A 26,789-nucleotide genomic window follows, 5' to 3' on the forward strand; every position below is an offset into this window, starting at 1 on the left:
TTTAGAATTTTAGGAAGTGGAAGAAATATTACTTTTTTTCGATCATAACAAGTGTGAAAGTGTAAATAACCATGTCCTGGGTACAGTAAATAGACTACCACACGTGGATACGTATATGTAACCTCATCAGTCTTACTACAGTGTTTAAAAGTCCCATTACAAAGGTTTGTTTACAGATCAGGTTTTTTTATGATCAAAACAACATTCTTGTGACATCACGTTAATTTATTATGCTATAATGAACTATTTACGAGTTAATATTAGGGAAACATGTATTTATCTCTAAACTCCACGTGTTGCAATATCGATTGAAGAAATAAATGTCGTTCTAATTTCTCATTTCAAATTATTAAAACACCAGCTGGAGTAAATATAAACATTAACATTTCCTCTGTGGGCATGCAGCCATAGCCGGTTCAAGGTGCAACAAGCGCCACTTAATGAGGTATGCGGCAACGAGCTCGATTTGACTGACATTTCACACTGTCCAATTAAAACTGCATAATGTTGGACAGCTGTTCTAATATCCAGCGTTGGCCAATGAGAGTGCGCATTAGGCGGTCCTTATGCAAACGTGTTGGCAAGGGAGACGAAAGCGCTCCATTCATCCTCCTAATCACAGCGAAGAAACAAATAGGTGGCGTTTCTCTGTTGAAGTACAGTTTACCCGTCCAACCGCAAGTCACTCGAGCGATAGATAAAAGACCAGATAGTTTTCTCACGATACCTGGGTGAGTACTTCTTCTTCTGTATGGAAATTGTTATTTACCTATCATTTCATGTTATATCAACATCTAAAGTGCGCATTCCTACTTCAAGCTTCGTTGAATATAACGTAAACATTGAATGTTTCGTTGCAGTGACATTTAAGTAATTAAATGACATACTAGAACAAACAAATAAACTGCCTTTATTAGGCAATATGTTTTAAATATGCATTACTAAATTTAACTAAAAAAGGGAAGTTAAATAGTTATGTTGTTTTATTTTAGACTATTTATACGTTGATGTGTCGTGCATTAATATAAACGGCAATGACGTTAGTGATATTATACAGTGCGGAATACAAATGTCAAGCCAAGGTACATTTTATTGTTTAATTCTGGTTTGCTCTTTAAATTCAGTAGGTTTGAAATGTTTTAATCTGTGGTTTATATACAGATGTCCGGGTCTGTTGTATTTATTGGCACTATGACGAGGCATTAAGGTCTGTTAATAGCTCAGTGCTAGAAAAGTTGATGCATCGTGGATGTGAGTCAGTGTTGTGTCTGCGGCGCTGTATGAGCGGGACATCATGGCTGTGTCTCAAAGCCTATTTAAGATACCTTCCTAGACAGTATTTTGGGCAACATTTTAACTTTCACCGTTTGGACATAATCATAGCATTTGAAAGCGTTTTTGGTGAGTGCAGCATTTTTGGCCATTATAGAGCAGCATCGTCATTGATGGGTGGAACATGTCGGGCATCATAAGGGCTTTTGGAGTAGTGTGTACAGCATGTTTGGGCATCACAGGTGCATTCAGCTTTTTTTTGGGCATCACAGGTTTGTGTACCATTTTTAGACATCATCATAGGGACCAGTGGTGCCCAATGAGACTTCAAGCACTGATGCCCATAATGCATTGCAGCCTTTTCTATAAATGTGTTTTTGTGTAACGCTGATCTTATTTTTTATAAACAGTAATTGCGTGCCACAAACATTTGTGTGGTTTGTTCACTGATCACCATTAAAGTTTCACATAAATGACCAATAGTTGTGATGAGAAATTTGGTCGGTTGGCATCATGGAAGTGTTTGTGCTGCCATTTGGACCGAACTGTGTGCTGTTATGAAACCTTAATAAGCTGTTTCACGGCCATTAACCTCAAATAAAAGATAGATGCAAAAGTGATTATGTGTGCATCAGTCACAGATATCAGATTGCTGGAGAAATGTTGGGGGATTTTAATCATTAACTCTGCTTTTAGTTTTGTCTCTTTGTTTTGTCTCAGAAGTCGCCTTGTTGTAGTGGAGCGTAAGATGGATTTACTGTACTTGTGCCCCTTTAAAGGTGTAACCCTTTCAAAGACTCAGTTATTTAAAAAATGTAGTAAAGTCAAAACCACATATAAGGAACCAGAAAATAAACATAAACAGTGTCATAACCCGACTGCTCCAGGGACTGAGTGTGGAAGTTCATAGGTATGAACACACATATACGCCCAACCATTCCCAATTGATTTTATCCCAGCTTTGCTCCTATGTATTATACACTGGCAGGTCCAGCTGAATGATTACTCTTGCACACTTTGGTTTTTATGGATAAAGATGGCATTATCTAAAATGGCTGAGCTCCAAAAGCCACAGACAGTTGTCAGCTTTTTGGCAAAACCGATATAATGGCCTCCAGGCGTTTTGACAAAGAAAAATAAAGCTACTGTAGTGCAGGCTATTGATTTTGTTTTCCTATCTGATCTTTTCATAATGTCCATGTGTTAATCTCTTTATTTGCTGTTGTTGTTCTTTGCTGTGTTTTCTGTTCTGAATGCGAATGAGAGTACAGTGTCATAACAGAGGGATGCTGCCAGATACATTTAGCAGCTGGAGTCATCGGATGCTTCCCCGGGTGTTAGAAACGAATTGTTCAATGCGTCCGCCCAACATGTTACAGTTTATATAAAGCAGGTTATGGATTTCAAACATGATAATGCTGATATTTAGATGTAGGACTGACTGGTTAATGTTAAGTTTGGTGTTGGCATACACTGTGACACCTACTGTGTGTCACGATTCGGTCTGTGTTTTCCTTGTTAGTTAGGACTTTTTGTTTCTTTTGAGTTCCTGTTTCCTGTTTCCTGTCCTGTTTTGTAGTTATTTGCTCATTGGTTTTTGTTAATGGTTTCTCCCAGGTGTGTCTAATCATCTTGTTTAGTTCTCAGTGTATTTAAACCCCAGTGTTTCCTTTGTCTAGTGTGAGTCGTTGTATGTTTGGTATTGGTCCCAGTGTTTTACTCAGTGGTCTGCTAAGCGTTCTTTGGGTTATTTATGTTCCTTGTTTCTTTGCTCTTTTATTATTTTGTACTTTGTCTTTTTATTAAATATATATTTACTGCATGTGGATCCGCTGCCTCGCCTGCCTTTTCGTTACTGTGCATCTAATCCATAAATAAAATGTGACCATGCACCACCAAAATTGACCTACATAATCTGAAAGCTGAATAAATAAGCTTTCCATTGCTTTATGGTTTGTTATGATAGGACAAGTTTTGGTCGAGATGCAACTAGGGCTGTCACGATTATGAAATTTGATTGATGATTAATTGTCTAATAAATCATTGCGATTATGGCGATTAATTGTCTGTTTTAGGGCTTTGGCGATTATGACGATTAATTGTCTGTTTTTGAGCTTTGACATTTAATTCTCTTTCATTTTTGATTCAGCGATTGAAATGACCATATTGTTCTGAATACAAGACTATGTTTTTTTCTTGGAAATACATCGGAAAAAAATGGGTCATCATATATTTAAGGTTTAGGCTTTTACCTGTCAATAATACAACCACCAAATACTTGTAAATGAAGTAAATTGATCAGGTGTGAATTGAAGCCACCATTAAAATACTATCAGTCATAGGAAAGCTTCTAGTCTGTTTTTTTCTCACTTGCAAGACTACAGTAAAATTTTACTTGTGTGTTAATGAAATTTTGGTAGACTGGTTTTCGCACTGAGATTTGCTTAAATAATATTAAATTGTACTGCAGGTAATTTGTATGTGTTTTAGTTTTTTTTTAAGTGATTGTGTTGTGGTGGTACATTTTACAAGTATTACCATGCTTTAGTTACAAAATATACACTAAAATATGCAATATGCAGATGCACTACATCTCCCCCTAGTGTCTTCTATAGAGATGTGCGATAATTGCGATGATGAGGTCAAACAATCGCGATGAGACGATTATTTAATAATCGTGACAGCCCTAGATGCAACAATTTGAAAATATGGAATCCGAGGGGGCAAAAAAATCAAAAGATAGAGAAAATCGCCTTTAAAGTTGTCCATCAGAGGTGCTATAGCATGCCGTTGCTAAAAAGAAACAGGTTTGTTTTAATGCTCTCTACTGGCTTACCGCTGTAATGACCTTGTGGAGACTAGATGAACCTGAAAGCTGAAATTCAAAGCTTTACATAGATACCAAACTTGAGTGGGTAATTCACAAAGAGTGTGCAGCAGCGAGTGAAGTTTGTAGGCGTGCTTCGCGTTTTTGCTTCCACTCACAAAAAAAGTTTCAATATATTTACAAATAGGAAATTTACAAAATATCTTCATAGAACATGATCTTTACTTAATATCCTAATTATTTTTGGACACATGATGATGAATTTTTACCCAACACATTGTATGGGTCAAAATTCATCATCATGGGTCCAAAATCATTGTTGGCTCTTGTTGGCTATTGCTACAAATATACCCTTGCTGCTCATGACTGGTTTTGTGGTCCAGGGTCACATCTGGTACAGCACATCCTTTGGGTTCTGAAAGCTTGTCTATTTCCAGCATATTGATATGTGAAACACAAATTGATTTTACAATGTCATTTTTGTCAATTTTACAACTGTCAACAAAAAGTATGCACAGACATAACATTTGCCCCACATGAGAGATCTTTGGTCTGTTTACAATCCAGATTCAAAGTTCCATCCATTCTCTTTGTCTTTTTTGAGGAATCAAATATTCACTAGCATGACAGAGTTCTTTCAAAAACATTGTGGTGAGCTACATCGACTGTCCAGACTGGTCACCACATTTCATAGTCCTATTTATTTTACCCTCAAGTATCATCCATGAGAGGGCACAGTTCACATAGGCTAAGACCTGCCAACCCACTTAAATCAAACGCAGCACAATAAAACGACCACAGAAAGACCTGTGACATGTCGTCGATGTGAATACTAAACACTGATTTAGCAAAAGTTGTATTATTCCAGCATATGTAACAGGAGTTTAATAGTACAATTGTTTGGTTCATATTCAACATAAATGGATGACATACGCATATTAAAATGACAAAGTGTTACAGTGTTGCTTTTTCTACTATACGGAAGAAATGGAAAACTCTTGAAACATCTGTATTACCACAAGCAGAAACCACAGATAGCGTACTAATTTTATAATAAATGTATTTTACTTATTGTAGGTCCAATGTAATTCTTTGGAGGATCTATAGAAATGCAATATAATATGCATAGCTATGTGTTCAGAGGTGAATAAAGACCTTTCATAATGAAGCGTTTAGTTTTTATTACTCTAAATTGAGCTATTTCTATCTACAAACCCGATTCCAAAAAAGTTGGGACACTGTACAAATTGTGAATAAAAAAGGAATGCAATAATTTACGAATCTCATAAACTTATATTTTATTCACAATAGAATATAGATAACATATCAAATGTTGAAAGTCAGACATTTTGAAATGTCATGCCAAATATTGGCTCATTTTGGATTTCATGAGAGCTACACATTCCAAAAAAGTTGGGACAGGTAGCAATAAGAGGCCGGAAAAGTTAAATGTACATATAAGGAACAGCTGGAGGACCAATTTGCAACTTATTAGGTCAATTGGCAACATGATTGGGTATAAAAAGAGCCTCTCAGAGTGGCAGTGTCTCTCAGAAGTCAAGTTGGGCAGAGGATCACCAATTCCCCCAATGCTGCGGCGAAAAATAGTGGAGCAATATCAGAAAGGAGTTTCTCAGAGAAAAATTGCAAAGAGTTTGAAGTTATCATCATCTACAGTGCATAATATCATCCAAAGATTCAGAGAATCTGGAACAATCTCTGTGCGTAAGGGTCAAGGCCGGAAAACCATACTGGATGCCCGTGATCTTCGGGCCCTTAGACGGCACTGCATCACATACAGGAATGCTACTGTAATGGAAATCACAACATGGGCTCAGGAATACTTCCAGAAAACATTGTCGGTGAACACAATCCACCGTGCCATTCGCCGTTGCTGACTAAAACTCTATAGGTCAAAAAAGAAGCCATATCTAAACATGATCCAGAAGCGCAGGCGTTTTCTCTGGGCCAAGGCTCATTTAAAATGGACTGTGGCAAAGTGGAAAACTGTTCTGTGGTCAGACGAATCAAAATTTGAAGTTCTTTTTGGAAAACTGGGACGCCATGTCATCCGGACTAAAGAGGACAAGGACAACCCAAGTTGTTATCAGCGCTCAGTTCAGAAGCCTGCATCTCTGATGGTGTGGGGTTGCATGAGTGCGTGTGGCATGGGCAGCTTACACATCTGGAAAGGCACCATCAATGCTGAAAGGTATATCCAAGTTCTAGAACAACATATGCTCCCATCCAGACGTCGTCTCTTTCAGGGAAGACCTTGCATTTTCCAATATGACAATGCCAGACCACATACTGCATCAATTACAACATCATGGCTGCGTAGAAGAAGGATCCGGGTACTGAAATGGCCAGCCTGCAGTCCAGATCTTTCACCCATAGAAAACATTTGGCGCATCATAAAGAGGAAGATGCGACAAAGAAGACCTAAGACAGTCGAGCAACTAGAAGCCTGTATTAGACAAGAATGGGACAACATTCCTATTCCTAAACTTGAGCAACTTGTCTCCTCAGTCCCCAGACGTTTGCAGACTGTTATAAAAAGAAGAGGGGATGCCACACAGTGGTAAACATGGCCTTGTCCCAACTTTTTTGAGATGTGTTGATGCCATGAAATTTAAAATCAACTTATTTTTCCCTTAAAATGATACATTCTCTCAGTTTAAACATTTGATATGTCATCTATGTTGTATTCTGAATAAAATATTGAAATTTGAAACTTCCACATCATTGCATTCTGTTTTTATTCACAATTTGTACAGTGTCCCAACTTTTTTGGAATCGGGTTTGTATATACACCGCTGGTCCCCTTACATGGAATTCTCCATGTTGTTTCTACAGTAGCCCTAAACGGACAAACTGCTCTACAGAGTGTGATTTGTAAATACGTTATCTCCTTCAGCAAAGAAGCGAAAATGTGACGACCTCTTAACGCTGCGTCAGCCACCGTAGTGCTTCAAAACGGAGGGGGAGTGGTGGAGTGAGCTGTTGGTTGAAATTCGCAACCTCACCACTACATGCCGCTAAATTTCATACGCTGGACCTTTAACTGGTCCAGCAGGCTTGATTTTTAAATGTTCTTGTGCATGGACACTGTGTCGGCTATAGGTCATTGTGTATTAATACAAATCATGTAGTATAATCTCAGTCTTTTTGGGGTTTTAAACAGGGTTTAGTGCGAGTAAACGTAAGCTTACATTTGTAAGCAAAAAATCTTCTTTGATAAAACACAATACAACTTTTTTTTGAGGAAGTATTAGGGAGCTCCATTAAATGTGGAGTGGAACTCCAGAGGTTCCTCAAAATATAACATTATGCTTCTCTGTATTTCCAGTTCTCAGTGGCAACAGTTATTCGTTAGCAGTTACAAATAACATTACTTAGCATGAACAATATTTTGAAATGCGGAGAGCAGGTGCAGTGAACTTCTTTGGCATTGGCTCCTGAGAGTGGGGAATATGTTTCTTCAGCACTGAAGTGGGGAAACATCTCTATAGAAACAACAAAGGGTCTAAATTAGCACGATGCAGTGGGACTCGTTTAGTGCTAGTAAACAAGAGTAGTTCTTCAACCCAGAGAATCATTTATTGCTCACAGGTTGCCCTTTCATGGCTCAGGAAATGGAATTCTCTGACAGACAGGCAAGAGTATCACAGTAAGAGTATCACACTAAAAAGTATTCATCTATATAATAATGTATCTATATATATCATCATTGTGTGAATAATTTGAAGTTATTGAGAACTCGCACATTTAAAATGTCAACCAAGCATGTGTATAGTTATTGTTACAGTTATATTTATATTTAATATAGTTGTGAATGGACCTTAATAGTTTATTTTGTAACAAGGGTTTGTAACAACATGAAGGTGAGTAAATGATGAAACTTTTGATGAACTATCCCTTTAAGATCTCAGATCAAAGGCATAACTACAATCCTAAGTGATTTGTTTGTCTTTGCCCCGTACTCCACATGGGACCCACCACCCTGAACCATCTGCCACCATGCCCTGTGTTTGTGAGTGTTGTGCATTGTTGGCTCAGAGAGAGAGAGAGAGAGAGAGAGAGAGAGAGAGAGAGAGAGAGAGAGAGAGAGAGAAGGAGAAGAAGAGAGAAGAAACGAGAGAGGACGAGGAAGAGAGAAAGAGAATGGAGAGAGATAAGAAGAGAAAGAGATGAAGACGAAGAGGATGAGAAGAAGGAGAGAGAGAGAGAGAGAGAGAGAGAGAGAGAGAGAGAGATTGCCAGTGGTGAGAAAAATTAAGAAACTATAATGTTTCCCCCTGATCCGTTCATGTATACAGTAATTTAAGAATCTCCTTTATGTTGGATTTTTGGCCCACAAAAGCTCCTCGGGCTGATGGCGATGATGGTGACTGACAGTTTTGGATGTGCCCCTGTGACTCCAGATAAGCATGGTTGACCTTTTGCTCGCATATCTCCAAACAGCTGCATTATTTATGCGCACTATCGGTTGTTATACCACATGAGTCGGTGGATAATTTTATGACTCACCTGTAATTGAACTGCAGTCAGGAGAAAGTGGTATAAAAATATTCGGGAGTGACGTATTCATCTATACAACTTAAATATTGTGATTGAACACAATTATTTGTTAAGTGTATGCCGCTCCTGTTTGCTGCTGGCTAGATCAGAATCATCAGGCGGTCCAGAAGTCTGAGACCACTTGAAAATGCTTCTTAGTTTCTGAAATGAAGCCCTTTGATGACATCATGCATATGTGTTGGCACTGGCAAGATTTTGGAAAACCTGATAATCCATGTTGGCCCGGAATGATTCAAAGATTTTCCAAAGAGCACCTTGTGTCCCAAAGAGCATTTAATCAAACATGCAAACTACAACACCAAATCAGAGTACTGTTTTTGCAAAAAAGCACAAAAAAAAACAATAGTACTGAAAGAAATAAAAAAAGGAAACCAAAGAATGGCTCCATCTGTGGCATTGCTTCTAGCCAGCTGTTATTTGCTGAATTTTGTGACACAGAGATTGTGAAAGCTTCCTAGCCTGTTACCAGGACAACCAATTATTCACCAGTGGTATCATCCCAGGGTTTGGCTAAAGCACACTTGTGACATGCTACTTTTGTCCACCATAAAAGAGCCGGTTGTGAAAAGGCTAGCGTACTTAAAGGGTACTTAAAGCAGCCTCTCCATTCAGTTCAGTGTCGCTCAATTATGTGTGATTGCGTGTTGGTGCCAATGTGTGTGTACATTAAAGCCTGTTTTTAAATCACACACTGTAGATCCTGTCAGGCTATAGAAATGTTAGTTTTAGTTTTTTTACTCACATTACTTGCTCAACATACAGTATATATTTTATGTCATTGCTGACAATATATTGAAATTATTAATATGTGTCAGAATTAAAATGAGCAAAAGTAGATCATCTCTGTTCCAGAAGAAGAACAGCATACCATTATGCACTTTGTAAATGTTAAAATATGCTCAAGATTGTTCTAGTAATTCTGGAGACAGATTAAAGCGGCAATGTGTAACATTTTTTCGTTAAAAATAAACAAAAATGACTTTCAGTTCACACAAAATCCAGTGTTCAAAACTGTCTCATTTTGCCCCGATTCACAACTGTAAATTTATAATAATGATTTATAAGTTAAAGGGGTCATATGGCGGAAATACGTGTTCCCTTTCTGTCGGTCTCTCGACGTTGTGTCGAGCCGACAGATGGGGTTCGTCCTTGAGAACCAATCGCTTCCGACTTCTTAGAAAAGGCCAATGAAATTGGCGAATGAAATTTGCATGCCGGACTCCGCCCCCGGATATCCAGGTATAAAAGGGAGACGGCATGCCTCATTCATTCACCTTTTGTTCTTCGGAGCCTTCGCTCATGAATTACAGACTTCGCTACTATCAAGTTAGCAACTACAGACTGCCGGTTCTACGATGTGGTGCAGCGGACTGTCCCTTCCTGCGGCGACTTCCCCTGGGCGTCTCGCCGGTTCCCGAGGTGTTCGAGATTTCTAAACAAGCTAATTTCTCCAGCGTGGCATGTCCCGCTGTTCTCGTGGGTGCAATACCCTCATCGAGGAGGGGGACGGACACGATGTCTGCCTCAAGTGTTTGGGTCTCCAGCACACTGAGGCAGCCTTCGTTGACCTATCTTGTCCACACTGTGGGCAGATGGTCATTCATACATTGCAGCTACGGGTGGCTGTCTTCTCTCGAGAACCAGCCACCACCTCGCATGCTTCCCGGGCCATAACGAGAATGACTAAGGCCATACCGTCTGCCAAGGCGAGCGGCGAGGGTGATATGGGGGCTACGGCGAGCGTAAATCCATCAGCCAAGCGCTCACGGACCGCTCACACTCCGTCTCGCTCGCCTAACCGTTCCCTAGTAGATGGTACCACACCGTCTGCATCCTCATTCACGCAATCGGAAACGGTGTGTGAAGACGGTGAGATGTCAATTGCAGCATTGGAGGGCGATCTGCTAGCATCCGATCCTGACGATTCCTTGCAGCTCCCCTCCCTCGAGCTCAGGAAGAAGCGGATTTCGAGATGTCGGCCATGCTTTCCCTGGCCGCCGTGAGCATTGGGTTGGAGTGCTCTCCACCGCCTCTTCCCCAGCGCTCACGGCTGGACACATGGTTCCTGGGCTCTGAGCGCAACTCCAAGCCGCGCCCAGCCCCGGTTCCGTTCTTCCCGGAGCTGCATGAGGAACTGACGAAGACGTGGAATGCCCCTTTTTCAGCTCGTACACATCAGACCAGTTCCGTCGCCCTTTCTTCCCTCGATGGTGGGGCAGCTAGAGGCTACATCGTTGTACCCCACGTGGAACGTGCAGTCGTGGTGCACCTGTGCCCGTAGACGGTGGCCACCTGGAGAGGTCCAAACAGAGGTTGGCGCACTGGATTGTGGACGCTGTCACGACGGTCTACCAATCCCAAGACAGCCCGTGCCCACTAGCAGTGAGAGCTCACTCCACCCGGGGTATAGCCTCCTCCTGGGCACTGGCACACGGCGCCTCTCTAACAGACATATGCAGAGCTGCGGGTTGGGCTACACCCAACACCTTCGCGTAGAACCGGTATCAGCCCGTGTCCTGCATGGCAACATGTAGGACCGGCAACCGGTAGGGTGTACGGCTATGGCAGTACCTTCCCCACTTTTTTCTCTAAGTGGGTCAGCGTACAAATTCAGCCTCCCTTCTTTCCCCACTGGGTGAAGAACAGGCACTCCATCCATCACTAAGCAAGCACCTCCTGCGGGCGGGCTGGGCAGAGCAGCCCTGCCCCTTGGGCCGGGTACCACCTGGTTTATCCACAACATAGCTCTAACCGGACCCAGTGCTACCGGACGTTGTAACCCCCCAGCAGGGCGGTTCCGTCTGATGTATCCTCATGATTGGTTCCCACCTTGGTAACCCATGACCTTCCCTAGGTGGACCTCCACTTTGCGGTTAACTCCTTCAGTCCGCACATTCCCCTAAACGGTGAGACCATGTTGGTCCTCCCTGCGGTAGGAAGTGGTCTCTGTAGCGCATCCCCCATTTGAGGAAGTAGCGCTTACCCAGTGGCCTTACGGTACCGGGCGGCTTCTCACTGTTAGAGAAACAAGGCCGCTGCCTGTGAGGGCCGAAGGCAGGGGCCTTCCCACCTTTCAAGAAAAGCTCTGGGACCCCCTACCTACCCACTGGTAGGTTACAATTTCGCGGCAGCGCTCACGGCTGACACGCCCAGGCCAGTCACCGTCACTTCGCTAGAGATTGTGACAGGGCACGGTGTTGTGGCGTTTTCCATAGGAACCCCATCTGTCGGCTCGACACAACGTCGAGAGACCGACAGAAAGGGAACGTCTTTGTTACGGATGTAACCTCAGTTCCCTGATGGAGGGAACGAGACGTTGTGTCTTTCTTGCCACAACACGTGCTGCCCACTGCAGCAGTTGTGAGAGGTCTCAGGCTCCTCAGAACTAAGGTGAATGAATGAGGCACGCCGTCTCCCTTTCATACCCGGATTTCCGGGGGCGGAGTCCGGCATGCAAATTTCATTCGCCAATTTCATTGGCCTTTTCTGAGAAGTCGGAAGCGATTAGTTCTCAAGGACGAACCCCATCTGTCGGCTCGACACAACGTCTCGTTCCCTTCATCAGGGAACTGAGGTTACATCCATAACCAAGACGTTTTTCTGTGTCTTTGGTGTGTTATAAGTTGCCCATGCATGTAATAGACACGTAAAATTGCTAAAATTAAAGTGTCGGAACAAAAGATGCATTCTATCTAAAAGTGAATGCTCACCCAGACCTGCCTGAAACGCCTCGTGTAACCACACCCCGACGAATGTACGTCACTTCATAACGTGATTAGACTTAAGACCGCCCAAATCTAAACGCAAGTGAGGTGGGCTTGTTAATCTCATTGTATTGTCACCGCCGCAGCCATGTCTCGGAGACGCTGTGTGTTTCGTTGCAAAAAGAAACACTCTTTGTTTGCCATGCCAAAAGATGAGACAACTAAAAATGAATGGTTATATTTTACTTACAACACTGTTCCAGAAAAGTACAATCCGAATGTTCAAGTTTGTGCAGCGCATTTCAAAGAGGATTGCTTCATGAACCTGGAAGAGATCAAGGCCAGCAGTGCACGAAAGCTTTGGTTAAAAAGTGGGGCAATTCCAACCATTATAACTTCGCTGGTGCTTCAGATTCGCGGCATGTAAGTATATTTTTATTGTAAAAGACTTTGTTACGGACTAAAGCGAGTTGAGTTTGTCGTGTGTTTGTGATCTGCAAATGCAGACACGCGCGCGCAACGTGAAAAAAGACAACATAAGTCCTAATAATCAGTAATAATGTTCCCACTAGAGGCAACAAATGTCGCGTTTATAATGTCTTTTTATATTTAGCATTTATTTTGGGTTTATTGTCTTTGTTGAGTCGTGACGAGACGTGACGTAACACTGGTTGATCAAGAAGGGCCAAAGCACTCGCGTTATTTATACCATTCCCTGCTGTAATGCGAGCTTGTTTCTATCTCACACAAACTCTGTATGATGTATATGGTTGTTTGTTTATAGTCTTTATAACGTTGTATATAAAAGGTAAAACAGTTAGCTGTAGTTTTTAACTATTTAACATCATTTTTTTAAATAAAACCTTTCCAATCCTTTACATCCTGCTCAAGTTGCGCTGGCAAAGTTGATGTAGCGGCTTGATCATCTTCATTTTCCGTATCAGATTTGGGCTCGAGTTGATATAAGGAAGTACCGATGACATTTTATCACTTGTCAGTACAATTGCGTGGGAACATGATGTTCCGAATATGGTAAGAGAATATGGTAAGTTACATTTCCGTGAAACGCTTGCAGTATTCGACCAATCACTACGCACTGGTTAACTGGCCAATCATAGCACACCTTGCTTTTCAGAGCCATGAGCTTTGTCAAAAATCAGCGCGTTTCAGAGAGGCGGGGCAAAGAGGAGATACAAACATGCACGGTATGTGGAAAATACAGCGTTTTTGAACCTTAAATTGTGTATACACATTACATTACATCTAAAACAAATGATAATATTAGTTTTAGCCCTGTCATATGACCCCTTTAATCTGTCGGCTACAATTTCAAGAGAATTGTCAATTTGACATCATTAGATTTCAACCCACGTAAATATAGGTATGTAAAGTAACCTGCAATTTTGTGTTTCAAACAGAGATGATGATGTAGAGGCCCTAAAGCCGCTTCACTAACCCCACCCCTAAACCTAACATCACTGGCAGGAAAGCAAATTGCACTAAAATGTACAAATGTGATCATACGAGATCATATGAATTAGCAACCTTGTAAAATAGTTACAAACTGCCATGAGATTGTGTTGGAAATAGAAACAGTGGTACTTAACATTAACAATAATAAAGAAAAGGTTTTGTAAAACCATGCTGAAAGAATTGTTACAGAAGATAGGTAAGCAGCCCTTTATCCTTGTGTTGTGATTGACAAGATGAACCTGCTCCTCCTGAACTTTCTCTTACAACTCCATTTGTTTCAATGGCATCTACTACATCGCATTTGATGTATCATGTCTGACTATACAGATAAAACACATTTTCCGTCTCTATTAGGTTCATGGCCTCTGTTTCAATGAGCTGTCAAAGGCAGTGATGGAAGATGATGTGTGTGAAACAGGTGAAAACCCTGAGCACTCAGATAAGCACCTCATACAGAGACCACGGAGGCCGACAGACAGGGAGGTTAGTAGCCGTTAGTGTAATTATCTTGCTGGAAAATCAGCATAGACTAGCTGGAATTTGCATTCTAGACTGGTTTGTGTTGGGTTATGTTGGTTTGGTGCATTTACTTGGTAAACTATTACATTCTTTTCACTTGGAATCTTTAGCTGACAAGGTTGGCCAAACAACATTGTGTAAAGCTGGTTGACCAAGGTAGACTTAGTGGTTAAGCTTGTTAACTCTTTTCCCGCTAGAATTTTTACAAGATCTTGTCAGCCATCAACAGCATCGAAAAGCTGGAAAAATTTGTTGATGTGGGGAAAGGGTTGACACCAGTGGGACACCAGCATGCATAAACAACATATAGTTGCTGTCCCTCCGAAACCTCAGATGTCCAAATTCACTGTTTTTCAGGAAATGGAAAAAACCCTGTACGTTAAAGTAAATACTGTGTTGTCAAAGTTGACACAGACGGCCATTATTGGTTAAATATTTGCAAAACCCAGTGATAAACATAAAGGGTGACTAATTATAATAATTTCTGGCAAAGGACAGCAGCGCTGTTTAGGTCAGAAAGCACACAGCATTACTTGCTGGTCAAACAGCACACCAGCATTCGAAACACAACATATGCTGTTCAAGCAGTATTCCATGCAAAACATAACACATGCTGGTGAACCAGCTGTATTCTACGCTGGGGTCCAGCACAAAAGCATCCCGGACTGAAGCACCCGCATATAAAACTATTAAACAGCAGTGTTGTCTTCTCAGGAGAGCTGTCATTTCGATTCTGATCTGACAGACTATGCTGTGTTTCTTTCAGAATCTCTTATCCTTCTGGCCATTTCGATCTTCAAAGAGCATGCACCAGGTCACTGAGGTGAATAAAGTCAGTGAGACACTCAAATTGAGTCATCTCTCCTTTTCCCATTCAATATCTGACAGTTGCCTGCACAATGTCCAAGACTTGCAAAAAAAAACATTTTCCCACCTGGTATCCATTTAAGCGCTAGACCGCCGCATAGGTGTGAGCGTGTCTGTGCGTGTGCAGTGTGGTGGAATTAAGTCCGGCACATCACAACTCCTGGGGTTCTCATCTCATTTGGTGGCTCTTAAGAGAAACACTCACAGACTGACGTGGCCGGAATATCAAAGACCACAAGCCACCATCAGTGGTGACAACAAAGGCAATCTCTGTCCATCGATCTATCTGAGTGACAATAGAGAACTGATGAAAGAGTGAAAGTGATGGCAAGAGGCCATGAAGCAAGACTACAAAAGACGTTCGCTCATGTTTATTGCTGTCTGGTAGGTAACCGCTGTCTGGTAGGTAACCGATGTCTGTGAAAATCACTGAAGGATCGTAATGCATTAGTATTAGCATGTATGGCGTTTCAGCTTTCGGCTGGGTGATTTTATAGTTTTTAAAGAAGAAAATGTGTACTGTAGTAGTTGCTTTTGTAAACAAGTCATTTAATAAATATGCACAGTGGACAAATCAGTGATAAGGTAGCCCCATTTAATTAGGTTCACATGAGTCCCATTGGATGTGTTTCTTAGAGGTTGTTTACATAAAATGCATGTATGCTTTCAAAAACAGCTCAGCTAGACAGAGCGTAATGAAATTGGGCTATTTTTAACGTGTCACACTATCTTAATGCAATCTCATGGTAGGATGATAAAAACAGTGTCAAACACAAGGGTCTAAAACGGCCGTCTAAATGTGTATGACTTGAAACAAAATTTAAAGTCCCCATGAAATCGTCTTAGTTACGTTTGTAACCTCGCTTCCCTGATGGAGGGAACGAGACGTTGTGTCGAACCGACAGATGGGGTTCGTCCCTGAGAACCAATCGCTTCCGACTACTTAGAAAAGGCCAATGAAATTTGTTAATTTAATTTTTTTTTCTTTTTTTGCCCCCGGAAATCCGGGTATAAAAGGGAGACGGCGTGCTTCATTCATTCACCTTTGTTCTGAGGAGCCTGAGACCTCTCACGACTGCTGCAGAGGACAGCATGTGTTGTGGCAAGGAGGACACAACGTCTCGTTCCCTCCATCAGGGAACCGAGGTTACAAACGTAACCGAGACGTTCCCTTTCTGTCGGTCTCTTGACGTTGTGTCGAACCGACAGATGGGGTTCCAATGGAAAACACCATAACACTGTGCCCTGTCACAATCTCAACGAAGCGACGGTGACTGGCCTGGGCGTGTCAGCCGTGAGCGCTACCACGAAATTGTAACCTACCAGTGGGTAGGTAGGGGGTCCCAGAGCTTTCTTGAAAGGTGGGAAGGCCCCTACCTTCGGCCTCACAGGCGGCGGCCTTGTTTCTCTAACAGCAAGAAGCCGCCCGGAACCGTAAGGCCACTGGGTAAGCGCTACTTCCTCAAGTGGGGGATGCGCTACAGAGACCACTTCCTACCGCAGGGTGGAGTCTAGTGGAGATACCAACATGGTCTCACCGATGGGGGAGAACTCATGGGAAGAAAGTGCGGCTGAAGAGTAAACCGCGAGGTGGAGATAATGGGTTACCAAGGTGGGAACCAGCATGAGGATACATCAGACGGAACCGCCCTACTGGGGGGTTGCAACGTCTGGTAGCACTAGGTCCGGTTAGAGCTATGTTGCGAATAACTCCGGGGATACCCGGCCTAAGGGGCAGGGCTTCTCTGCCCAGGGCTGCTCTGCCCAGCCCGCCTGCAGGAGGTGCTTGCTAGTGATGGATGGAGTGCCTGTTCTTCACCCAGTAGGAGAAGAAGGGAGGCTAGTAGTACGCTGACCCCCTAAGAGAAAGGGGGAAGGTACTGTCATAGGTTTACACCCTACCGGCCGCCAGTCTTGCCTGACTGCAAAACTCGAGCCGATACCGGTTTTACGCGGAGGCTGTAGGACCTCGCGAAGGTGATGGGTGTAGCCCAACCCGCAGCTCTGCAGATGTCTGCCAGAGAGGTGCCTCGCCAATCTCTGTTTGAGACAGCCCTCCCTGCTGATCTCCAAAACAGACAAAGAGCTGCTCAGAGCTCTGTGGCTCTGCGTGCGGTCTAAGTAAAGGCGCAGCGCGCGTACTGGACACAACTCGGACAGGGTTGGGTCTTCCTCCCCAGTGGGGAGCACCTGTAAGTTCACCACCTGGTCCCGAAAAGGAGCGGTGGGAACCTTGGGCACGTAGCCGGGCCGAGGTCTCAGGATAACGTGACAATCCCTGGGTCCAAACTCTAGGCAGTCAGGGGACACGGAGAATGCCTGTAGGTCCCCTACCCTCTTGATGAAGGCGAGCGCCATAAGGAGAACCGTCTTCATCCTGAGATGAGGAAGAGCGGCATCCCCTAGGGGCTCGAAGGTGGGCCTGGTGAGACCTGTCAGGGCTATATCCAGGTCCCAAGAGGGTATGGAGCGCGGACGAGGCGGATTCCGCCTCCTAGCGCCCCTAGGAACCTAATGACCAGGTCGTGCTGCCCTAGAGACTTCCCAGCAACTGAGTTGTGATGAGCGGCAATGGCGGCTACATACACTTCCAGTGTGTAGGGGGAGAGGTTAGTCTCGAGTCTCTCTTGTAGGAAGGACAGCACGGACCCGATCGCACAACTCCGTGGGTCTTCTCCTCGAGAAGCACACCAGGTCGAGAAGAGGCGCCACTTGTAGGCGTACAGTCGCCTAGTGGCAGGTGCCCTAGCCTGAGAGATGGTAGCTACCACCGCTGGGGGCAGACCACTCAGGATCTCCTCGTCCCGTCCAGAGGGCAGACATGGAGGTTCCAGAGGTCTGGCCTGGGATGCCATAACGTGCCCTTCCCCTGGGAAAGCAGGTCCTTCGTCAGGGGAATCGGCCAGGGGGGAGCTGTCGTCAAGAGCATTAGCTCCGAGAACCAAGTCCGGTTGGGCCAGTGTGGCGCAACGAGTAACACTTGCTGCTCCTCTTCCCTGACCTTGCACAGGGTCTGTGCAATGAGGCTCACTGGGGGGAAGGCGTACTTCCGCTTGTCCCGTGGTCAGCTGTGTGCTAGGGCATCCGTGCCGAGGGGTCCCTCGGTCAGAGAGTAACAAAGCGGGCAATGTGTGGTTTTGAGGGAGGCGATCAGGGCTACCTGGGCCTGCCCGAACTGCACCCAAATGAGCTGGACTGCGCGGGGGTGGAGTCGCCACTCTCCGCGAGGCGTCGACTGACGAGAGAGCGCATCGGCTGTCTGGTTCAGGTCGCCTGGGATATACGTGGCACGCAGGGAGCAGGTCACCTGCTGACTCCACCGGAGGAGGCGTCGGGCAAGTCGTGATAACTGCAGTGAGCGAACGCCACCCTGACGATTGATATACGCTACTGCAGTCCGACCGGACCAGCACGTGCTTGCCGTGCACGAGAGGTTGCAGCCACTTCAGTGCGAGTAGCATGGTCCACAACTCTAGGCAATTGATATGCCAGCGCAGGCGGGGGCCCGTCCAAAGCCCCGACACTGCATGCCCGTTGCACACTGCACCCCAACCCTGCAGGGAGGCGTCCGTCATCACCCCGACATGCCTTGTAACCTGCCCTAGGGGAACCCCTGCCCGGAGGAAGGTCATGGAAGACCAAGGGGTTAGGGTGCGTCGGCAGAGAGGCGTAATCACCATCCGCCTGCTGCCGGTGTGCCACGCTCTCCAGGGAACTCGACTCTGAAGCCAGTGTTGGAGCGGTCTCATGTGCATCAACCCGAGGGGTATCACCGCCGCCAAGGATGCCATGTGTCCCATGAGCCTCTGAAATAGTTTCAGGGGAACCGCTGACTGCTTGAAATGATCCAGGCAGTTCAACACTGACTGGGCGCGTGCTGTGGACAGTCGCGCTGTCATGGTGACAGAGTTGAGTTCCATACCAAGATAGAGGATGCTCTGCACAGGGGAGAGCTTGCTCTTCTCTCAGTTGACCTGTAGCCCCAATCGATCCAGGTGCCAAAGCACCCGGTCCCTGTGTGCACACAACAGATCTCGCGAGTGTGCCATGATAAGCCAGTCGTCGAGATAGTTGAGTACCCGCACACCCTTCTCCCTGAGGGGAGAGAGGGCGGCTTCCACGATCTTCGTAAAGACTCGTGGAGACATAGACAGACCAAAGGGGAGGACTCTGTACTGATATGCCTGACCCTCGAAAGCGAACCATAGGAACGGGCGATGACGAGGGAGAATCGAGACATGAAAGTAAGCGTCCTTTAGGTCGATTGCCATGAACCAGGATGCGCTTCTGCGTGAGTATCCTGAACGGCAGCTTGTGCAGGTGTCTGTTCAGGGTACGCAGATCTAGGATTGGGCGCACCCCCCTGCCTTTTTTGGGGACGATGAAGTAGGGGCTGTAAAACCCCTTGGACATCTCGGCTAGGGGGACGGACTCGATCGCACCCTTCGCCAGAAGGGAGGCGACCTCGCCCGTAGTACGGGAGCATGGGGTGGTGGTCTCCTCTTCGATGTCTCCCGGGGGGCCGCCGAGTGGGGGCACCGGAACCAGAGTGTCAAAGAGGACCAGGGCTGCTGGGAAGCAGAGGGTGCACGGGATCTCGATGGCAAGGGGGCGGCCGTGTCACGGCGGGGGAGGATATGCTTGATATCCTCTGTCTGCTCCTTTTACTGTCGAGAACTGTGGCTCGGCAGTATCACCAAACAGCCCCCCCCTTGCGAGATGGGTGCGTCGAGAAAGCGGACTTTCTCGCAACCCATCTGTGCAGGTTTTGGCCAGAGGTGTCTCTCCTGGACCACATGTGTGGACATCGCCCGACCCAGGGCCCGTGCGGTCACGTTGGTCGCCCGTAGAGCGAGGTCAGTGACGGCGCGGACTTCCTGCATACGCTGGGTCGGTCTTACCCTCGTGGAGCTCTCTGAACGCCTTAGCCTGCAGGATGGCCATAGCGTGGAGAGAGGGAACAGCTTGGCCCGCACATGCTTTGGACGGGAGTCTAGGTGGGGCCCCCCCAGGTAGCCGCCGCCTACGGGCACTGGTGCACCGCGGCGGCACACTCCACCTTGGGGACATCGACGTATCCTCTAGCTGTCTCAACCTCAAGGGAAGAGAGGGTGACAGAACTTTGTTTGACGTGAAACGTGCCGGAAAGGGGGCGTGTCCAGGTCTTACTAAGTTCCTCATGCACTTCCGGTAAACACGGCACTGGGGGCGGGCACGGCTTTGAGCCGTGGAGCCGCTGGGAGTGGCAGTGCGTGAACTGCAACCCAACACTCACAGCGGCCGGGGAAAGCATGGCTGACATTTCGACGCCCGCTTCTTCCTGGGCTCGACCCCCCAAGGGAGCGAGCCCAAGGAATCGTCGGAGTCGGATGGCAGTAGGTCACCCCCGATGCTGCAAGACTTCATCTTCACGCATGAGGAGTAAGACGGTGGGACCGTCTCCTGGGGGACGATCAGACGAGCGAGACGAGGTGCGAACGGTCTGTAATCCTAATATCACCCTCGCTGCTAGCCATAGCGGACGGCAGGGCGGGAGCAAACGAGGTGGTGGCTGATTCCCGTGGGAACACAGCCACCCGTGACGCAACATCTGAATCGTCACTGCCCGCAGTGCAGGCAGGACACATCCACAACGTCTGCCCCAGCGTACTGGAAGCAGGCATCGTGTCCGTCCCCCTCCTCGATGAGTGTGTTGCACCCATGAGAACAGCGGGACGAGCCACGCTGGAGAAATTTGCTCTTTTAGAAAAGGAAATTTGCTTGAACACCTCCGGAACTGCCGAGACGCCCAGGGGAGAGTCACTGCAGGAAAGGACCGTCCGCTGCACCACGTCGTAGATTCCAGCAGAATATTGATCAATGAAGATTGCTGTGTCGCTCATCAGATGCACAGGCTCTGAAGAACAAACGGTGAATGAATGAGCACGCCGGCTTCCCTCTTATACCCGGACATCCGGGGAGGAGTCCGGCATGCAAATTTCATTCGCCAATTTTCATTGGCCTTTTCAAAATACTCAGCAGATGATAGGATCTCAAGACGAACCCCAATCTGTCGGTTCGACACAACGTCGAGAGACCGACAGAAAGGGAAGACCACTTTTTATGGTACAGATTTATTTGGATAAAATCAAGTTTGACTTAATTTTGTTTTTTCTTGTTGAATATTTAGTTTCAGTATGTAATACATCACGTCAGGGACATAAAATGCGAAACCATTTAAATAATAATTTTCATAGTTTTGCATGATGGTTTTTACAAGCTTTTATCTGAGGCAGGTTATTGTTTGAAGAGAGCATATTGTTTGATACTTTTAGTAATAAAAGATCAAAAGAAACTGTAAAAAAGCAGCTGGAGAATTGACCTCTTTGGAAACCTAATGGTAACTGGATAGCTCTGTTTGTCTGAGCTTCAATAATATCTACCCATCAGTCTCCAGGGCAGTTGCATGCGATTCAAGCAACTAAAACATGATGAATTCATCTGCAAATCCTCACTGACAACGTCACTTCTGCTCAAGGAAAGGGAAATTGCGAAAGTGTCAGAAACATCCTCACAATATCTGGTACATTTCTTTCTTCATTAGTGCTAGGCTAATCCCCTAGCAGTCGTCATAATCCTATAGGAGCCACAAACCAAGCATTTGTTGATAAGCTGTAAGGTTCTCTCTCATGGCAAATGAAGCAGGAACTGACTCACTGTAAACTCAAGAGAGATTATATTCCAGAGATGTTCACTAGAGTCCGAGTCTCACACTCAAAAATCCTATTTACAAAGTTGTTTTATAAAGAGAAAACATATGATGTTTGGAAATCCAGGGACACTACTAAGATTCTAGCAGAACGTGTCTGCCTTTTAAAGGTCTACATATGAAGAAAGATACAAAAATACATGCAAAACATGACAACTTTTTTAAAACATGAAAACATAATTTTCACTAAACATAACCTTCTTGTCCCTTATGCCATAATTCGTGCTGCCCGCTGCAGCAGTCGAGAGAGGTCTCAGGCTCCTCAGGACAAAGGTTAATGAATGCAGCACGCCGTCTGTCTCCCTTTTATACCCAGGGGCGGAGTCCGGCATGCAAATTTCATTCGCCAATTTAATTGGCCTTTTCTAAAATAGTCGGAAGCGATAGTTTCTCAAGGAAGTACCCCATCTGTCGGTTCGACACAACGTCTCGTTCCCTCCATCAGGGAACTGAGGTTACATCCGTAACCAAGACGTTTTACAGATGTTTTTCACCTTTCGTAGAGACAGTGAGGGGGACGGATTGGGTCACTATGAATCTGAGGGGGTCATGTCCCCCCGTCCCTAGTGCCATCTGCGCGCCTGTTGAGAACAGACAGTTTCAGCGAAAACAACATAAACATAAATTATGTGGCCCAAACATAACTTCTGGTAGACCTCAGTAAAGAATCAATAACTGTTGAGCAGTTTTAATTTAATACAATTAATATGAAATAAAGTATGTACATGAAATTAATATGAATATAACTTCGGGCCAGCGAGTGTGTCCGAAGAAACCATCTATAGAGAGGTACAAAACCAGCATGCCAAAGCCAATGAGGTATGGAGTTCCTCTGTTCCAATAAAAATTAGATACGAATCCTTGCTTTCATGATTTTATGACATTTGTGGCAAAATACCCAGTGTTTTTGACTTTCTCCAAGGAAACCACCCGACTTCCTCACAGGTTTCAAAACAATATAAGTGTAGATTAACCTTCATAAGTCTCCTCACCAATGTTGCTTTCCTTTTCATTTCCTTTGCACTTTCATAAAGAGCTCTGGAGTAATGATTTACAGATTGCATTTCTTCTTGCGCACAGTCACTCTTTACAAATGAGTTAACAAAGGTCAGCCTGTGGGCACTTGTACTTGTACGTGTGTGTGATTCAAGCCTTTCTAATTGAAAACAATAGTGGATTGTCTTCTCTAACAGTTTCAAAGAATCTGCTGTGCAGAACCTTGAGGCCAATGTTGTCAGCCTTACAGTTCATTAACCATTTAGACCTTTAATTAAACCTCCCTGTCTAAAGTTAACTAATCTGAAAGATGCCCAGATTAGCAGACCACAGAATTCCAAAAAAGGTCAGCGTTACAGAGAGAGAAATAGAGAGGTGAGATGAATGCTCACCTCTTACTAGTCATTAAGATCCCACTAAAATGACCTTACGTCAGGGGGAGAAAAATAGTGCCGTGGGCGACCGGGTCTCAGATGAATTCCTCCACAGACTTGCTGCTGCTGTATTCCATCATCATATGCCCCTCGTCAACTATTTAGACCTGCTAAATATTTCATGAACTTTATTAATCCGCGGAGCGGAGATAATGAGTCATTAACACACTGTCTCATTTGTCATTTGAGCACCTAAAAATATATCCATTTTTAAAACCCCCGGCCAATTCTAATTTGGTTTAATATATCTCTGGTTCTGTCATGGTTAAGGCCACAGTGTCATGTGTAAAACCTCATGACACTGAAAGCTAGTAGACAGAAATGGACACATCACATCAAATACGTCTGTTCTCTACACACTTTCTATTTGGTACTATTTGATCTACATTCATTTTTGCAGCTAGTATCACAGTTACGTTCTCTCAATATCAGAAGTCAAACAAGCCAGAACAACACACACAGCGAGTGAGCACAAATGCGCTCCCGAGAGAAGTGAAGACTGGATTCTTATAGGCAACAGGTGTCGTCATGAACCAATCAGGGCAAAGGAATGATCAGTCATCAGGAGCCAATCAGGTTTCTTCCTGGACAGAGACACAAACAAACTTCTCCCACAGGCAAATAAACATAGAATGTCGTAACGATACTCTTAAAAAATGGCCTACATTTAAGGTCCAGTGTAGGAAATTTAGCAGCATCTACTCTCAACTCAACTCAACTTTATTTATATAGCGCTTTTACAATTTTCATTGTTACAAAGCAGCTGTACATGAGACACATTGACTACAAGCAAAACAATCAAAGTTGTACCTGCAAAAACAAGAAAAGGTTGAAAACACAGAAGACAGACACACCCACACACAAAACACTCCACACACACAACACGCACACGCACCAACACACACAGACACAGAGACACACACACACACGGATGCGCACGCACGCACACACACACACAACACACACACACACACACACACACACGTACGTACACAGACAAGTACGCACACACACACACACACGCTCAGTGAGAGCACACATTTAGGATAAAGGAGAGAGAAGCACAGGTCAAATATAACAGATAATAAATTCCTATATGCAATATTAATTAAGTAAAACTTTAAAATTCTAGTGGTGAGGTTACAAATTGCAACCAACAGCTTACTCCTCCCCTCCCCTTCAAAGCACTATGGTGGCTGACACAGGACAAAGATGTCACGTTTTCTCTTCTTTGCCGAAAGAGCTAATGTATTTACGAAATGTGCTCTCTAGAGCAGTTTGTCTGTTTAGGGCTACTGTAGAAACAACATGCTGAATTCCATGTAAGGTAGATAGAATGTATGTAGAAAGAAATGGCTCATTCTAAGATAATAAAATAAAAATAACGCTTCATTATGGAAGGTCTTTATACACCTCTGAAGAAATTGTTGTGTGTGTTATATTGCATTACTGTCAATAGGCCCTCCCAAAAATTACACACTGGACCTTAAAGTAATGTAATAAATTCCATTGAGCTCAGGGATGCTTTGTGTCTGAATGAAAGCCAATGCTGCATCGATTATCAAACATCTAAAGGAAACCCTTTCCAGAAGACTAACAGCTAAGGTTTTGATTAATGCCAATGGTTTTGAAATGAAGTGCCTACAAGCACATATTGGTGTGGCATTCGGGTGACCAATGAGTGCTGCCATATAGCCTGTGGGTCACCAACACACTACAATAACCTGTCGATATTTTACAATTATAATGTCTAGCCTGGATGGATATCTTTATAAGTCTTTACCTGCCTTTGTCCACAGAGAGGCGTAGAAAGATGGGGAAACATAACAGCAAGCTTGCTCCTGAGGTGCTAGATGACTTGACCAAGAGTACAGAGTTCAACGAAGCGGAGCTGAAGCAGTGGTATAAGGGATTCCTGAAGGACTGTCCGTCTGGCATCCTCAATCTGGAGGAGTTCCAGCAACTCTACGTCAAGGTGAGGGTTTTATGGTACTCAAGTACTTTATTCAGTAGGATCCTAAGGAGGCTACTGTAGTAAAAAGCAAAAGACTTCTTTTCAATAAGAGCATATAATGCAGTACGCCAATTCAAGCTCCATCATAAATTATTGCAGAGAGAGTTCAACCAAACAAAAAGTTCCATCATCATTTATTCACACTCATGTAAGTTCCTGTATTTGACTCCTTTCTGAGAAACACAAATGAAGATGTTTTGAGAACTGCGTCCATGCAATGCGTCTCTAACACAGAGCTAGATGGCTGTGGATACATTTGCAGTTTAATAGAATATGTAGCGTCAATACAGATGAGGTCAAACACAGACAAACAGGTATATCCAAGGCAAGGCAGAAATTGTAAACAGGAACAGGCAGATGGTTAAGACAGGCAGCAAACAATCGTAAATCCAAATGGTTAACAAGGTTAAACACTGATAAACAATCCAGATATAACCGCTCAGCAATGTAGGCAGACAAAAACAAGACTTCGCAACCAGGTATGGGTGAGTCCAGATTATATAGTCTGTGGAATGAGGAACAGGTGCTACCGTAATCAGTTTAAGGAAATGCATTATGGGATATGAAGTCCATTAAAACTCCGGAGATGAAGATCTCTGGTGATGCGAAGGAGGATCAGATACAGTATATTCGTGACAACGTCAATGTGGGCCAATGTTGGTTGGTTACCAACATTCTTCAAAATATCTTCTGTGTTCTGCAGAAGAAAATCATACAGGTCTGAAATGATTTGAATGTAAGAAAATGATAAATGAGTTTATATTTTTGGATGAATGATCTCTTTAATTCTTCACACCACTTCAAATTTAAACTCAGCACATTGCATGTGATTGCCAATGGCAGAACCAATGGTGTTTGATGTTATTTAAATCAAACCTGGCGTGTTGCACATTGACATGCCAAGCTTGATTTTACACATACACATACAATAACGTTTGAATAAATTAACACTATTTGGAAAAGGAAAGTAATAATTTTCTGACATAAATTTATCATGTATCTTCAGCCTCATTTCCTTTTCTTAAAAACTTTGCATTGGGTTAGTCACTCAATTAATTCTCAATTAATTATCTTTTTTTTCGTTCCCACCCTTCTGAATTATGTTGCATTAATAAGGAGTTATCACAAACTAAGACGTTTTAGTTGTGCTATCTTACAATCAGTATATAGTAAATGTAAGTTTAAGTTTCTGCAATATAACAGATTAAAAATTGTTTTTTGGCGAAAAGTGACAATGAGGTCTTAAAGTGTATGGAAAGAGTCTTAAAAAAGGTCTTAAAAAGTATAAAATTTAGCTCCATGATTCCGTCTCGGTTACGACTGTAACCTCCGTTCCCTGATGGAGGGAACGAGA

The 26,789-nt window shown here is 44.2% G+C and overlaps 1 protein-coding gene across 2 annotated transcripts in view; it reads left to right on the forward strand.

Annotated features, from left to right (window-relative positions):
* Positions 1–596: 596 nt before the first annotated feature.
* The window catches only part of hpcal4 (hippocalcin like 4), a 35,869-nt gene continuing 9,676 nt past the window's right edge, over positions 597–26,789 (forward strand). Inside the window, exons 1-2 of one of the 2 annotated variants that reach the window (XM_057354353.1) lie at positions 597–731; positions 25,221–25,396. In XM_057354353.1, the coding sequence (XP_057210336.1) occupies positions 25,235–25,396 (162 nt within the window). In that variant the 5' untranslated portion in view covers positions 597–731; positions 25,221–25,234. Of the gene's footprint in view, positions 732–1,280; positions 1,402–25,220; positions 25,397–26,789 lie in introns of those variants that run through there. The other variant, XM_057354352.1, reaches the window with a different exon arrangement.

This window comes from Triplophysa rosa, linkage group LG16 (genome assembly GCF_024868665.1).
Source record: "Triplophysa rosa linkage group LG16, Trosa_1v2, whole genome shotgun sequence".
Lineage (NCBI taxonomy): Eukaryota > Metazoa > Chordata > Actinopteri > Cypriniformes > Nemacheilidae > Triplophysa > Triplophysa rosa.